The 14,896-nt window shown below is 40.3% G+C and overlaps 1 protein-coding gene across 1 annotated transcript in view; it reads right to left on the reverse strand.

Annotated features, from left to right (window-relative positions):
- The window catches only part of TBCA (tubulin folding cofactor A), an 81,816-nt gene extending 77,995 nt beyond the window's left edge, over positions 1 to 3,821 (reverse strand). Inside the window, exon 1 of the mRNA XM_037032208.1 lies at positions 3,666 to 3,821. Within this exon, the coding sequence (XP_036888103.1) occupies positions 3,666 to 3,718 (53 nt within the window). The 5' untranslated portion in view covers positions 3,719 to 3,821. The remainder of the gene's footprint in view (positions 1 to 3,665) is intronic.
- Between the last annotated feature and the right edge of the window lie 11,075 nt (positions 3,822 to 14,896).

Below are 14,896 nucleotides of genomic sequence, written 5' to 3' on the forward strand. Positions count from 1 at the left end.
TCCAAATCTTGACAAAAAGCCTGCCAGAGCCAAACCTACCAACTAATACCCAGTAACAGTGAGTCACATGTGAACAAAACTGCTGCTGCGGCAAGAAACTTAGTATAACTAACTACCCACCCAGCCTGTAGTGCACACATCTCTCTAGTTTCACAGCCAGAAACTGACTCATCCAATTAGTCCTGGAAAACAGTCCTGTTGCTGGCAAGAGGATATTTACGGAATCCTAGGAGTCAGAGGCCCAGGACAAAGTCAGATTCATTCCTGTCCAACTCTTACTTTATAAGCCATTCCTAGTAATTGTACCCTTTCCTTGCAACCAGGAATCCAGTCTCTCTTAAAATCCACTTTCAAAAATCAGATACTTTGCCTTTGTTACCATGCACAGTAACAAAGTTTCTCCAAGACTAGGGCCTAAAATAATGCCCTTGACATTTATTTCTACTCCCATTTCCAACATGGCTGCCATTCACTAGACTGCCTTCACTACTCTGCCAACATGCTGAAACACTCATCTTCCAGGCATTGTTTGGGCTCCCTAATGCCAAACCACCATCTATTTATTGCCTGTTCCCATACTCCTGTAACATTCCACCTGCCTGTCCAGATTTCCTCCTAAAACACACTAAAGGGTACTTCTGGATCACCTGAATCTAGCAGATTTAATTAGACACTAAACTCTAAGAATGCTCCCTCCCTAGTATAGACTACCCTAGTATAAAACATCTAGAATATATTTCTAGTGGCTCTCAATTCCAAAAGAAAATGGAAGGAGTTAGGGGTGTGAATAATGACTTTAAATTTCTCCTTCCAAATAAAAGTTGTGACTTCTGAAGAGAAATGGAACTATAGGAAATGAGCATCTGATGAGGAAAAAAAGGTGATGGGAAGAGAAATTGGATTTTAGACCATTGCTTTAAGAAACCAATGAACAGAATCCTGTTCACAAAACCAAGAGCCCATCTGAATCATGAAACCAATCAAGAAGTCTTTGAAACTAAATTTGGAGAGGGGAGAAAAATACATACCTTTAAAAACCTTTTATTATGAAAAATTTTAAACATATAGAGACTATAATGAAGACCATGATCATTCAGCCCCAGCAATCATTAATACGTTGCTATATCTGCCTCATCTACTTTTTTCTTTGCCGAGGTAAAATGGAGAATTTCAAAATTAGGATACTAAGGTAGAAGATGGAAAGAGTTCAAATATGCCCTGGCTGGTGTAGCTCAGTGGATTGAGCACGGGCCTGCAAACCAGAGGATCGTGGTTCGATTCCCAGTCAGGGCACATGCTTGGGTTGCAGGCCAGTTTCTGGCAGGGGCCAGTTCCCTGCAGGAGATGCATAAGAAGCAACCATACATTGATGTTTCCTTCCTCTCTCTTTCCCTTCCCCTCTAAAGATAAATAAATAAAATATTTAAAAAAAAACAACAGTCAGGGCACATGCCTGGGTTGCAGGCTGCTTCCCTGCAGGCCAACTCCCAGCAGGGGATGCACAAAAGGCAACCATACATTGATGTTTCTCTCCCTCTCTCCTTCCCTTCTAAAGATAAATAAATAAATAAAAATTTTTAAAAAAGAGTCCAAATAAATTCAGGAGAAAAATCCGAGAGAGAATGAGAGAAAGAGAAACAGTATTTTCAGATTTAGACTGTTATCTACCAAAGCAAAATATGTGTAATAAACAGCTAAAATAGATCTTTTAGGTTTAAAAATAATCTCATTTTAGTACATATGGGAAACTCTACACCAAAATGTCAATAGAAAAGCCACGAAAAAAGGCATGCTAGACATTTCCATTAATTTATAATTTGAGATACAGTAAATTATAAGGGTTTCACAAAATGACTAAACTTACTAAATTAAAATTTGATAATTACTGAAATAAGCTGAAAGCTAAACTTTATTTTCAAGCAGTTTCCATAGTACCTGGAAATTTTTGAAAGCCTAAAGTATGGGCTTATTAATTATCTAAATGAGTTTGTTTTCTCTAAAATATGTATTGTAAGCACATAACTAACTGCTTAAACTGAGTAACTTCATAAACTAGTATAGATCATTAGGATGAGAAATGACAAGGTCATGAAGGTAGTTAATGGAAATCTACCATTAAAAATCATTTCTCATTATACCAGGTACTTCTACTAAACAGACTTACTAAAATGAAATAACCAAAGTGAACAAAAAGAACTCTGGGGTGAGTAACAGTGCAAATTATTTACATTTTGAATTACGTATTTCAAACTGTAACTGAAAAAAATTAATTTATATGTCTCAATTCTCCTATGATCATACATTTTAAATACTCTTTTTTAAAACATTGTACTTAAAATAGAAAATCGTATATCAAAAACCTTGCTTTCCCTTGCTCTGCCGCTAATACTGTCGTCTTAGACAAGTTTGATTCTTCTATTTTAACGTCATTAAACCTCAGTTTCTCATCTATAAAGGGGGAAAACAAACAATATTATTAGTTAACATTTACTACCCACTTGCTATTGGCCACATACTATGTTAAACAATATGCAGATTATGCATAGCAGGCACTTCTTGCAACATCTGCAGGAGGTGGGTACTTTCTCCATTTCTGAAAATCGGTGCAAAGTAATATATTCGACAACACATAATAAATGGCAGAATTAAGATTTGAACTCAAGCAGTTTCTTGGGTTCAGAAGAGGCTGTGCATTCATTTCACTAGTACTCATACCATTTTCCTTCCTGCCTTCATAATACTGAAAGCTCCTAGGAAAGCACGGTGCAATGCTATAGCCCCTCGGGGGAAATACCTAAAAAAAAGTGAATTTATTCTCTTCTTTGCCTTGTCCTTCACACGCACAGTATGTTAAAAGGGGCACTAAAGGTGGGCAAAGATGAAAAAGCCAGCTGGCTAGGATGAGTCATTTCTACTGAAAATAACCCGCTTCTTCATAAGACTGTTTAACTTTTCTCCCCGAACTCTTAATCAAAAAGTTTGGCCTTGCGTCTGAAGTTCTAATAAGCACTGAAGTGTCTAACAGCAGTCAAGAGTTAAGGGGCGATTACAGGGCCGGGCTCCGGAGGGCAGTTATTTAAACAGCACCCTACCACGCCGGGCGAGCGTCGGGAAGCAGAGTGGGGAGAGTCAGGCCGCAGAAGTTTGGCGAGAGTGCTGGAAGTTCACGCCCCAGTTCTCACGACTGCGAGTCCCGCCTACCACGTTAGATCACCCGGCAACAAGGTCTCATTTTTTTGATGAGGGCCGGGCTCTCGGCGTCGCCCCGAAACTTCCGACCGACTCGCGAGCCCCCCGAGGCCGCCTCCCTCCAGTCGGGTCTGCGGGGAGACCGGGGGCGCGCGCGCACACAGCAGGTACCACCAAAGCCCGGCCCGACCTGCGAACCGCGGCCGCCGCCCCTCCAGCTCCCAAACTGCGGGCGCTGGGGGGCAGGGGCTGCCGCCGACCCTTGCCGATCCACGATTGGCATTTCGAGCGCAGAGGCAACGGGAGAGGAATGCCCCGGACCGCGCCGTCCCAGCCTCGCCTCCGCCGGCCGCGGAGCTCTAAGTGAGGCCTGGAGTCCCACGCCCGCCTCGGGCCTACGCTCCGCCCGGCCTCTCGGGCCGCCATGAGCCGAGCGAGAGGAGGAGCTAGCGGCTGCGCCGTTCGAGGCTCCTTACCGCTTCACCACGCCGGTTTTGATCTTGATTTGCCTCACGCGAGGATCGGCCATGGTCCCTCGAGCGCCGCGGCAAGGAGGGGCGGAGAGCTGGGGAAACCGTGCGGCCTTCGGTGGAGGAGGCGGTGTCGTCGGCGTAACGGCCTAGGCTCTGCGCGCATGCGCACACCCTGGCGCCCCTGCCACACCCGGGGGGCGGGGGGGCGGGGGGCGCGGGTCTGGGACTGCTCCATTTTCCGACCGCTGTCCCCGGCGGCCACCTAGTTCCCTCTTCGCGGAACCTGTCATAGTCTCTCAGACAGCCCTCCTTTCAGTGCCTGAACAGCTGTCAATTTAATGTGAGCACAAGTTACACTTTTCCCGGTCGCCACAGCCTGGAAGTGTCGGGAAACTTTAGTTATCTCCCAGATAGACTTGTTTGGCTGTGACATTGCTTTGTGCGATTATCTGATTAATGGACAGAGTGACTTAAAAAAATCGAATTAAAGAGATTTTTTCGGTGTCATTATCTGGTGTCAAGTGGTCCAAAGCGATGTCTCTTTAACACAATAAACTGTCATCGTGCATGCAGTCAAGAAAATCCCTACCTTCTACCTCAGACCATTGCCCACCCTCCACCCCCCCACCCCCCCACCCACACCCCCATCCCCCGCCTCCCAATGTAGAGATGTACTTCACAAAGGAAATGACTAAAGGACTTATTCAAATAATCACCCAGGGTGTATCTTAAATATTCGACTTATGAAAATGTGTGTAGCACACAAAAGCTTGGGCCTCGTGGTCAGACCAACTGACACTCAGGGCTCCATCCTTTAATACCTGGATGACATTGGACATGTGAGTTATTTAACCTCCCTTCTGAGTCCATTGCCTTGTATACAAAATGGAAATAATAATGCCCAATATGAACATTAAAGCTCCTGCCTGACACACGATAGATGCTCAATAACTTTCAACCATTGTTTTAAATTTTCAAAAAATGTATCTTTTGCATAAAAAGGGTTGCACCTCCACATCAGCCTCTTTCTGATGAAGTTCTCCAAGGAAGCCAGGGCAGAGTCTCCCTTCTTTTGTTTTTTTTTTTTTTGGTATCATTCTTCAAAGCCATCTATTGTTGGCTTTATTTTTTTTTTTTTTAGCCATCTAAAAAAAAAAGCCTGTCTTTTCCCCTTCCCTACACTTAACTGTACTTATTCTGGCTTTCAGGCCTAGCTCTGGAACACTCTCCACCCTGCCAGTCCAAGATCCTTATTTTAAATCAGGATCAAAATCCAACTGCTGGAGAAAGTCTACCATGGTGGACCACCCCTCTCCCCACCTCCTGATCCATGCTCCCAGGATGCTCTGGAGTCACCCAATACGAATGTTCATTTGTGGTATATTTCTTTTAAAAACTATTGTATGAGTCCTTCACAAGGGCATGCTCACCCTCCTACTTGGGTTATAAGCATCTTTAGAGGCAAGAATCTGGTATTCCATAAATTCTCCTCCACAAATTTCCATCTGTGTTCTGTACACAGCACTTGCTAAACTTGATAACTATTGTCATCCAACTGGCTGGCACACTGAAGTATAATTTCAAATGACATAGCAGAGCAATGAAATATTGGGGGTGCAGGGGGAATGAGTGAAATCAAAACAAAACAATAGCCCAGCATACTCACCAAAGCACAATGCTACAATTAAAATGCAATAGCTCACTAATATAAAGTTACTGGGCAGTCCCATAAGGCAAAGGAACCACAGCAGCTAAACCCACAAACCAAAAGATTGTACAGCTAGGGCTCTTGTCACTGTCAAGGATGTTCCTTCAGTCAGGCAACAAAAGCCATGTAACTCCCTATATTCCTTTCTGCCTTGGTTTCCAGAACCCCAGAGCTCAGTTTGGGGCTGATTTGCTGATTTTCCCTCAGCCTAGGTTTTCTAGTGTAAATAATGTCTATCTCCCCCAAGTCCCAATTCTACTTCCACCCCTTTGCCCATTTTCTCTGTTTTAATGGTTTTATATCTATGGTTTTTTTCCTGTAAAACACTAGTAAATAAATGTAACAACACACTGACCAAAACTGCTGTGCTGCTGCTGCTGTGTTCTCAGGCCCATGCCCAGGCCTCAAGGACAGGGTGTGTTTGTGTCCGTGAGCATCACATTGGATGCTTGAAGCTATGGGTTAAGACCATGGAGTTTGACCCCCACTGCTAAGGATGGGAGATGGGAGGTTGGGAGTTTACAGTAGGTGTAAGGAAGCTTTAATTTGGGGCCCAACTGAATGGGGTCAGATCCTAGCTCTGCTTCTCACTAACTGTAAACTTGGACAAGTTACTAACCTCTTTATGTGCCAGTTTCTTCATCTGTGAAATAAGGGTGGTAGTAATAAAAGTACCTACCTCATAAGGTTGTTATAAAGCTGAAATGAGTTAATATTTGAAATGCTTAGCACAGTGCTGGTACTTATGAAGCCTCATACAAAGTGTTCATTAAATAAATAAGTCATCTTGGAAGGTGGACCTAAGTAGGACACACATTCAAAGGAATACAGAAATGTGTGTGTTATAATTAATGAGATCATACTGAATTCATGTTTGTTAACTCTACCTAACAAGGACCTGTGTTGGACTTACTCACCACTGTATCCCAGCATGTAGCAATGCCTGCCCCATCATAGGTACTCAATAAATATTTGTTGAATGAATGAAGGAGTGTTGCTTTAAAACTCTTTTTTCCATTTAATAAAGTGTCACAGAACCTTCTCATTCCAGCAAGTGGGCTACTAAGATAATCTGAAATTCCCCTCCACCATCTTTCTCCAGGCCTTGCTCCTCGGGGTCTGAATTGTGAGGAGGTTAGACCCAATGGAGGCACTTTTCTGTCACTAGAGGACTAATCACAGGAGTACTAACCATAGGAGAGATAGTACTGACGCAGGGCATTTGAAATAGAAACTATGTAAGATGCATTTTTCACTGTTGGCCACCCTTTTGTCCCCTTATCCCTAAACCTTAACTGAGTTCTTAGTAAGTAGTTCAGCCTGGGTCTCGGTCAAACTATAGGAATGATGTGTAGGGAACTCTATAACAGGTAAGTTAATCAACGTTTGAGATTGAGGGTTGAAGTGATCCCCAGGACTGTGGGAAATCTGGCAGAACAAGAGGAAAGTCCAGCCATCTCCTCCCGGAGTGGCAATTCTTCCATTGCTAATTCTGGAGGGTTTAGGTACTACTTTATTAAAGAATGCTGCATATTCCATTACAAATACAAGTTGTTTTTCCCACAAAGGGCTATGAACTCAGTCTCGCCATCCCTTCACGCCTTTCTTCGCCCATTGACTGCAAGCTCCTCAAGATTAGAGACCACAGTATGTTCATCTTTGTCTCCCCAGCACCAAGCTTATGCCTAGTGCCCAGTGGATGCATACAATATGTATTTGCTGAGTTAAGGAAAAGTCAAATATAGCACTGAGACAGATTTCTAGTTTTGACAAAAGCAAAAGACTGGTTGTGCGTTTACTCTCTGGGATGGGACTGGAAGGTAGCCAGCACGCCATGAAACTTGCCTGCTGTACTCCAGTATGTTGCTGTGATGTTGTACTTCTGTTTTAATAAAGCTAGATGGTCAGTTGGAAAAGATACCCCTGGAAAGACTATTTAAATAAAGAAGTACTGTTGATAAGAACATATATTTTTCAATGTCTCTGGTAATTACCTATAGGTGTTGGAAAGCCTTGAAATATTTCCTTCATCATTAGGAAACACAACTCTTCTGAAGAGATTCAGAAGACCCCCTTCCTTCCCTGCCACTTCTACCTCTTTGCAAATTCTCTGGGCCTTCTCTTTGACTGGAGTCCCTGCAGTAGCCCCCTATCGAACTTGGGCTTTGACCAGCATTGCATGAGTGCCACCTAGGCCATGCACCACCCCCAAGACGGGAGACAGGCACGGGAAACTGCTCAGCACACACGTATGCACAACCCAGTAGTGTGAGAGAACAGGAGCCTGTGGATAAATGCTCCACCCTTTGATTTTCCAGGAAGCTGGCAATTATGAGACACATTGCAAAAGGCTCTTCAGGTGGCCCCATGGAATCAAACATCAATCAATCACCTGTAGCAATGGCGAACTCAATAATCCATGTTTGCATTTGCTTTTCTTCTTTTCCTGTCTCATTTATCCATTCTTCACTCCTGGCCTCCAGAATCACTTCCCAAACAAGTGGAATAGTAATATACTGCATTTGTGAATAATATTCTGACTTATTGATCAAGGGATTCAGAAGACTGTTAGCTTTGAAGGGGCACAGAGCAAGAATGGGCTCTGCATCAGGTCTAGGCTGCAGAGCAGGCTTACCTGCTATTCAGGGCATCTGACCACATAGGTCCAATGATGCTGGTATATCTGGTGGATCCTAAGAGGAGAGTAGTGTACATCCCATGCCTACTGAGGCAGAAGTCAATCCTAACTCTTTTACCATAAGAATTTTTCACTGTTTAAAATTTCCCCCGTCCTCTGTAAACTGTTAGTGGCATCTATGGTAGACACTATTAACTGGCTTACTCAACATTCACTCCCAAAACCCTCTTCCGTACCTCCTTCCATTGCAGGGCTCACTTCCTCAACCTCCCTTGAAGCTGGAGGTGGCCAGGTGCACAATTCTGGGCAAATGGATAAAGGTGGAAATACGTAGGTGGTTCCTGATAATGCTTTGAATTTCTTGATTAAAGGGACAAATACAGGGAACTGCCCCATCCCACTTCTTCCATGAAAGTAGATGGAATGAATGGAGTGAAAAAATCCATCTCTCATCCATGAGGGAAAGACAAACATTTCAGAGACACTAGTCCTGACATTGCTTAACTGCTCAACCAAAACCAGCAGCTACCTATCTCTAATCATCTTGTGTGAAAAAACAAAGCAAAACAAATCATATCCTTAGGTATTTAAGTTACTGTTTATAAGATTTCTGTTATTAACATCCCAAAGGGTTTTCTATACAACTCTATTAGAGCTTCATACGTATGTCTCTTCATCGAGGAGAAGAGAAGATATAACTGTTGCATCTTTAAAAGAAGGATGCCCACGAAAACAAAAATATCTCCAATTGTGGGTTTCATAATGTGCTGTGTTCTCATTATATGAGTGTATTAAACATACAGCTTAAATGGCCACAGGTCACAGAGTAAGGATGGTGGACAGCTGCATATTTTAGACAATAGGAGTTCTATCCAAGCATCAAGAGAATGTAATCCTTTTGGCTCTGACTTACAGAGGGCCCTATTTACAGCCGAACAGGTATCTGATATAATAATTCATTCTTCTGATACATATTGCAGTCATCATGTGCAGTTTTTAATGCATCAGGTTACATTAGCTCAGCCCATGGTCTAGAACCATGTAACAAATTTTGCCAAGAGGAATGATATTATGTGACACTGACTTTTAAAAGACACACTATTTTTTCAGATCACATACCTTTTATCCATGAGTGCCCAATTCAAAAATCAAGCTGGCAGACAAAAGTGGAGTAAATGCGTAGCCTCAAAGCAGCATATTTATCTTGAGTAGTTTTGCACATTTCTACCTATAGTCAATGATTCCATTCCATTTTTATGCTGAAATACATGAGCAACATTAATGGACCTTTTTTTTGTCACCTGAAGTGAGACTTTTATTCATGGTCAATCAAGAGAGACCTGAGAGGCATGTTTGGATTACGCACTATGGACGGATTTTTTATGTGTTTATCATGAGCCGTCTCTGAGTATTCTATTTGGCACTCTCAGCAAATTATTTATGATTATTTTATTTTACCCTGTCTATGGCTATTCCTTTCAGTAAGATACCTTTCTTAGGTGTGATATATTTTCAGTTGTCATTGCACATTGTTTTTTGATATTAGTAGGAAACACCGCAAACCATATGAATACATTTGGACAACAGATGACTAGTTTACAGCTTCTAGTTTACCAAAAGAATACTCTAAATATTGGTTCACAAAGATCCATTCATATAAATTTTTCAATTTAAATTTTTTACTTCTTTCTGAGATTACCTTTCAGTAGAGTTTCTTGTCCATTATAGTAAACCACTTAAAGCCTGGAGAGTTCTTCTTGGGTTATAAACCTGAAGTTAAAAGAAACGAAGCTACCGCCTGTGAAGGCTCGCTAGGATTCTGCAGGGTAGTCTGCCATGGGGAAGGAAGGCTTCAGGAAATGGCTTTTCCCCTAATATTTTAAGGTAATATAAAAATATTACTTCTTAATTAAAGAGAGAAATTTCATTTTAACTTGCACATTTCAACGTCGACAATTTTCATTCCAATATTACTACCCTAATGTTTAATTATTGTATTTTTATTTGATTATTACTATAATTATTCCTCTTCCTTTATTACCATATTTTTGCACATATATGTATGAATGTGGTTGCTACTTAATCATATAATTGAGATTTTTAAGAACTCTTTTTGTATAAAAGTTATATGCTTCCAAATGATTTGGAAACTTTAGAGCTGATGGAATTCAATCAATTCTCCTTGGACTTTTAGCCACATAAGTAATCAAGAGGAAAGGACTTCAATAAAGACCTTGTTGAGTTCAGTACAACTGAAAGTCTATCTGATACCAAGTAACCAATAGGTAATGACCAATTTCCCCCTACCTTTTACTCAGATGTTTTGACATTCTGTCATGCAGTGATGCTCCTGAAATGATTGAAAGAAGAATTTGGGCCTCAGCTAAGACACATTCTCATTGGATAATTTGAACAATTTACTTAATTCTCCCTGAGACTTAGTTTCCTCAGTTGTAAAGTGGAGATAGAATATCTGCCACACAGGGTATGGTTCTTGTGAAAATGATATAAGGCGATGTATGTAAAGCACCCAACAGAATGTCTGGTGCATCACAAGCACCCAGTAAATGATAACCATTTTTATCATCTTCCCTAATGTGAGCAAATAAAAAATTATACAGAATTGATGCTTTTTAATAAAATTAAACTGTGGAGCAAGTTTATTTTTTTTTTTAGTGAACTAGCAAAGGATTCCAGTAGAAACCACTGCTTATAAATTTATACGGGTTACAAGTCAAGATATAAATACTATTGGATTGATCTTCTTTCACAAACAGTATAAAAAGTAAGCATCACATGTTAAATTTATTACTGGCAATTTGCAATATTAAAGTATCTTTCAAATAAATACATTTAAAATAATCTGTGTAAATTTCATGTTTGTGTTTATCAAGTGTAATGCTAGCTATGTAACCAGAAGAGGAAAGACTTAGGGTATGATAAAGTGCAATAATGTAAATAAAGACACAATTCAAGTAGGAAAATTCCTAAGAGTTAAAAAAAAAGATGAAGATCAATAAAATTGCCCTTGCTGGTGTGGCTCAGTAGGTTGAGTGTGGGCCTGTGAATCAAAGGGTCACTGGTTCAATTCCCTGTCAGGGCACATGCCTAGGTTGTGGGCCAGGTCCCCAGTTAGGAGGTGCCCGAGAAGCAACCACACATTGATGTTTCTCTCTCTCTTTCTCCCTCCCTTTCTCTCTCTCTAAAAATAAATAAATAAATAAGGTAAAAAAAAGATAATCAATAAAATTTCAGAAATGGTTTATTAGCATGTTTTTATTTAAAAAATGAGAATCTGTCTTCAGCAAATCACTGGAGGATAAACACTTGGAATGCAATTTTATTTAACTAATAGTGAATGAAAATTAGTGCATACAAGTCAAGACTGATATATCATTTAGGTTGTTTACACTACTACACACAGTGGAATTTTGCTTTCTTTGTTTTATAAAAGTTAATTTCCATAAGTAAAGATGAAAATAATCAATGTTTTATAAACACTGCTTTGTAAATGATTGCTGAGGTTTGGCTGAATATTACACAAATCAAGCAGCTACATTTTAACTATTCTAACAGGAATAAAAACTAGCTTTGATAGCATTCAAGACACATTGTCTCTCTAGACTGTAATGTATTGAGACTGTGCATATTTTGTGAAATATGCAAAAGGAGAAAAGTGTCACAGTAAAAAAAAAAAAACCTAACAACTGTCAGTGGCTATTGCAAACTCCTTACCTGGACTCTCACCGTAGCTCTTTAAACGTTCACCATCCCTATATTTGCTTTTGTAACCAATTGGAAATGAATATAATGTTACAAAGATAAAATAATGCTACAAACACAAATGAATTCAATATAAAGCCAGGAGCTGAAAGAGAATGGAGAGCAGGAGTAAGGTGAGAAAAGGAAAAAATAAGGGTGGAAGTAGGCTTGGGGTTAAATATGTCAGAAGAGTGTGATCAAGGCGGGAAGAACTGGGGCAGTTAGGCATGGTCAGGTCCTGAATTCTTTAAGCTTTTCTGCATTTGGAAAGTAAGACAGAAGCACCGAGTCCTTGCTTTTGTTAGAGTATTTTTTCAGTTGTTTAACAGAGATTAGATAACAGAGGCACACATAGCATAGAGAGGTTTTCTCTGCTCCACGAGGTTTCAGAGCCCTAGACACCTTCTGATTTGTTCCACCATGCTCTGGGATTTTGCCCTTTCTTGCATGTTCAAAGATGGCACCCATGCCAGCCTCATAGTCTACATCCTTTTAAAGGTATAAACTGGAAGATGCTTGAAACACTTCTGCTCACATTCCCTTGGTCAGAACTTAGTTACATGATTACACCTCATTACAAAAGAGAAGGAAAATGATAGCTGGGCTGTCATGTGCCCATTTCTTTAATGCTTTAATCCCTTATTCAGTTTAATTTTATTTATTGATTTTAGAGAAAGGAAGGGAGAAAAAAAGAGAGAGAAACATCCATTTGTTGTTCCACCTATTCATGCATTTGTTGGTTGCTTCCTGTATGTGACCTGACTAGGGATCAAACCCACAACTCTGTCATACGGGGACAATGCTGTAACCAACTGAGACACCTGGCCAGGGTAGGCTTGAAGATCCAATCAAAGTCATCAGCAGGGCCCTGGCCAGGCAGGTCAGTTGGCTGGGGTGCTGATGTGTCAGGAGTGTGTGTTTGATCCCTGCTCAGGGCACACACAAGGGTCAACTAATAAGTGCATAATTAAGAAGAAATGAGTAAAATTTTCTTCATCTTCTTTTTATGGCCAAGTAGTATTCCATTGCATACACGTACCATAGTTGTTTTTTCCATTTATGAACTGATGGACACTTGGGCTGCTAATATGGTAAATTACATTGATTGATTTTCAACTTAATTGAATCAGCCTTCCACTCTTGGAATGAATATCACTTGGTCATTATGTATGATCCTTTTTACATATTCCTAGACTTTATTTTCTAATGTTTCTGAGGGATATCTGTAGCTTCTTTTCTTGTATTATTTTTGGGGTTTTTTTTTTTTCTGCTTTTGGTAATGGGGAAATTCTAGCCTCATAAAATAGTTGTTCTCTCTTCTTCTGTTCTTTTTAATTAAGTAGAAATAAAAATTAAGTAGAAATTTTCCTAATTACATGTTTTATAGAATTCACCAGTGAAACCATCTGGACCTGGAATTTCTTTTTGTTGTTGGAATATTTTTAACTCCAAATTCAGTTTCTTTACTACTTATACAACTATTCAAATTATCTATTTCTTCTTACATTTTGGTAGTTCGTATCTTTCAAGGAATTTGTCCATTTTATCTAAGTTGTTGAATGATAGACATACTATTCTTTGTAGTGTTCCTTTATTATTCTTTTAATGTCTATAGGGTCTGTAGGGATGTCCATCCTTTTCCTTCTGATATTGGTCATTTGTGTCCCATTTCTCCTTTTTTAATTGAGATAAAATACACATAATATAAAATTAACCATTAATCACTTTAAAGTGCACGATTCAATGGCATTTAGTACATTCATAATGTTTTACAACCATCACTTTATCTAGTTTTGAAACTGGTGTCTTGTGAGGTCATTTAAGTTTGAAAAGGGAGGAGGATTAAGTAAGCTGTGTGAAGGAGGCAAGGCCAAGGTCAGAATGCAGGTTTTCCTGGTGATAGTGGTAAGACTGCAGCAAGGGACTGGGAGGTAAAGGCGTTGAGTGTGCAACGCCGCTCCATTCAGGTAACTCTGGTGCAGCGCTTGGCAAAGAGGAATGTGTGGATCATGAGGCAGGTTCCACGTCTTGTAATCATAGTCTTCAAAAAAAGCTTAAAAATATCTAGCTGCTTTTATAGAATATGAACATAGAAACAATTCCTGGGGGAAGAAGGTAAGGGGGAAAGTCCTCTGATAAAGGTGGTGCTTGGTTTAGCTCCACCTTTAACGGAAATATAAACACAGTCATTGCCATGAACCCTGCCTTGAGCTACCTCTGTGTAACCCAGACCTGTGGTGGAGGGAGCTTTTAGATTTCAGGGAAAATGAAGGAAATGTATGCCATTTCCTAGGGTAGTGCTGCTTAAGAAGCTTTCCTTTTCAAACTGGAATGTCCTAGAGGGCTCCAAAGCATGTGTATGCCTCGGCAATATAAACCTGAATAATTACCCCAAGCCACAGATTTTTAATTCAAATTTTGGTTTAACCACTAGGAATGGCTTATTTCTTTGATGTTCCCAGTAAATCACTTCTTCTCTTGGGGACAATTGGCTACAAAGGGTTCAAAACTGAGTTGTCCTTCCTCTGCCCTTCAGGCGGCCCCAGAACCCTCCCAGAAGTGAGCGGTTGTTAAGCCGTGCTCTTTCCCCCTGGGATACCCTTTCAAGCCTCTCCTCAAGCCAAAATAATAACCTTTTGAAATCTCAGCTCTAAGAAAGCCCTAAAGTAAGCACTCAATACTACGGAAACAATCATTTGACATCATTCCAGTAAATCCATCTTTGGGCTATGCAGCTTGTTTTACTGTAATGGTGTTATTTTGGGATTTATTGGCTTCCAGGACTAAGAAAAAGACATAGGAGCACCTTGAGCAACTGCTCAGTTATGGAGAATGTGGAAAAAATCAAATCAAATATCTACAGAATATACCACTCTATCGTTCATTTATATCTTCCAGTTTCATTCCTATTTTGACAAATTGTTTGATGTGAACTCATCTCATTTTTGTTTTTTGAAAATCATACAGATTCTTAGACATGAATAAATATTCTCTTGCCAGTTTCAATAAAAGAAGGAGTAGAGAAATTGCAGTTCATACACACACATCTGTATCATTCAAGGTATAGTCAAGAGACAGAAACCATACCAATTACTAGAACAGAGAAAATACAGGTGTTATCTAGGT

This window comes from Sturnira hondurensis, unplaced genomic scaffold, assembly GCF_014824575.4.
Source record: "Sturnira hondurensis isolate 20B ecotype Veracruz unplaced genomic scaffold, ASM1482457v3 Scaffold0021354, whole genome shotgun sequence".
In the NCBI taxonomy this organism is placed as follows: domain Eukaryota; kingdom Metazoa; phylum Chordata; class Mammalia; order Chiroptera; family Phyllostomidae; genus Sturnira; species Sturnira hondurensis.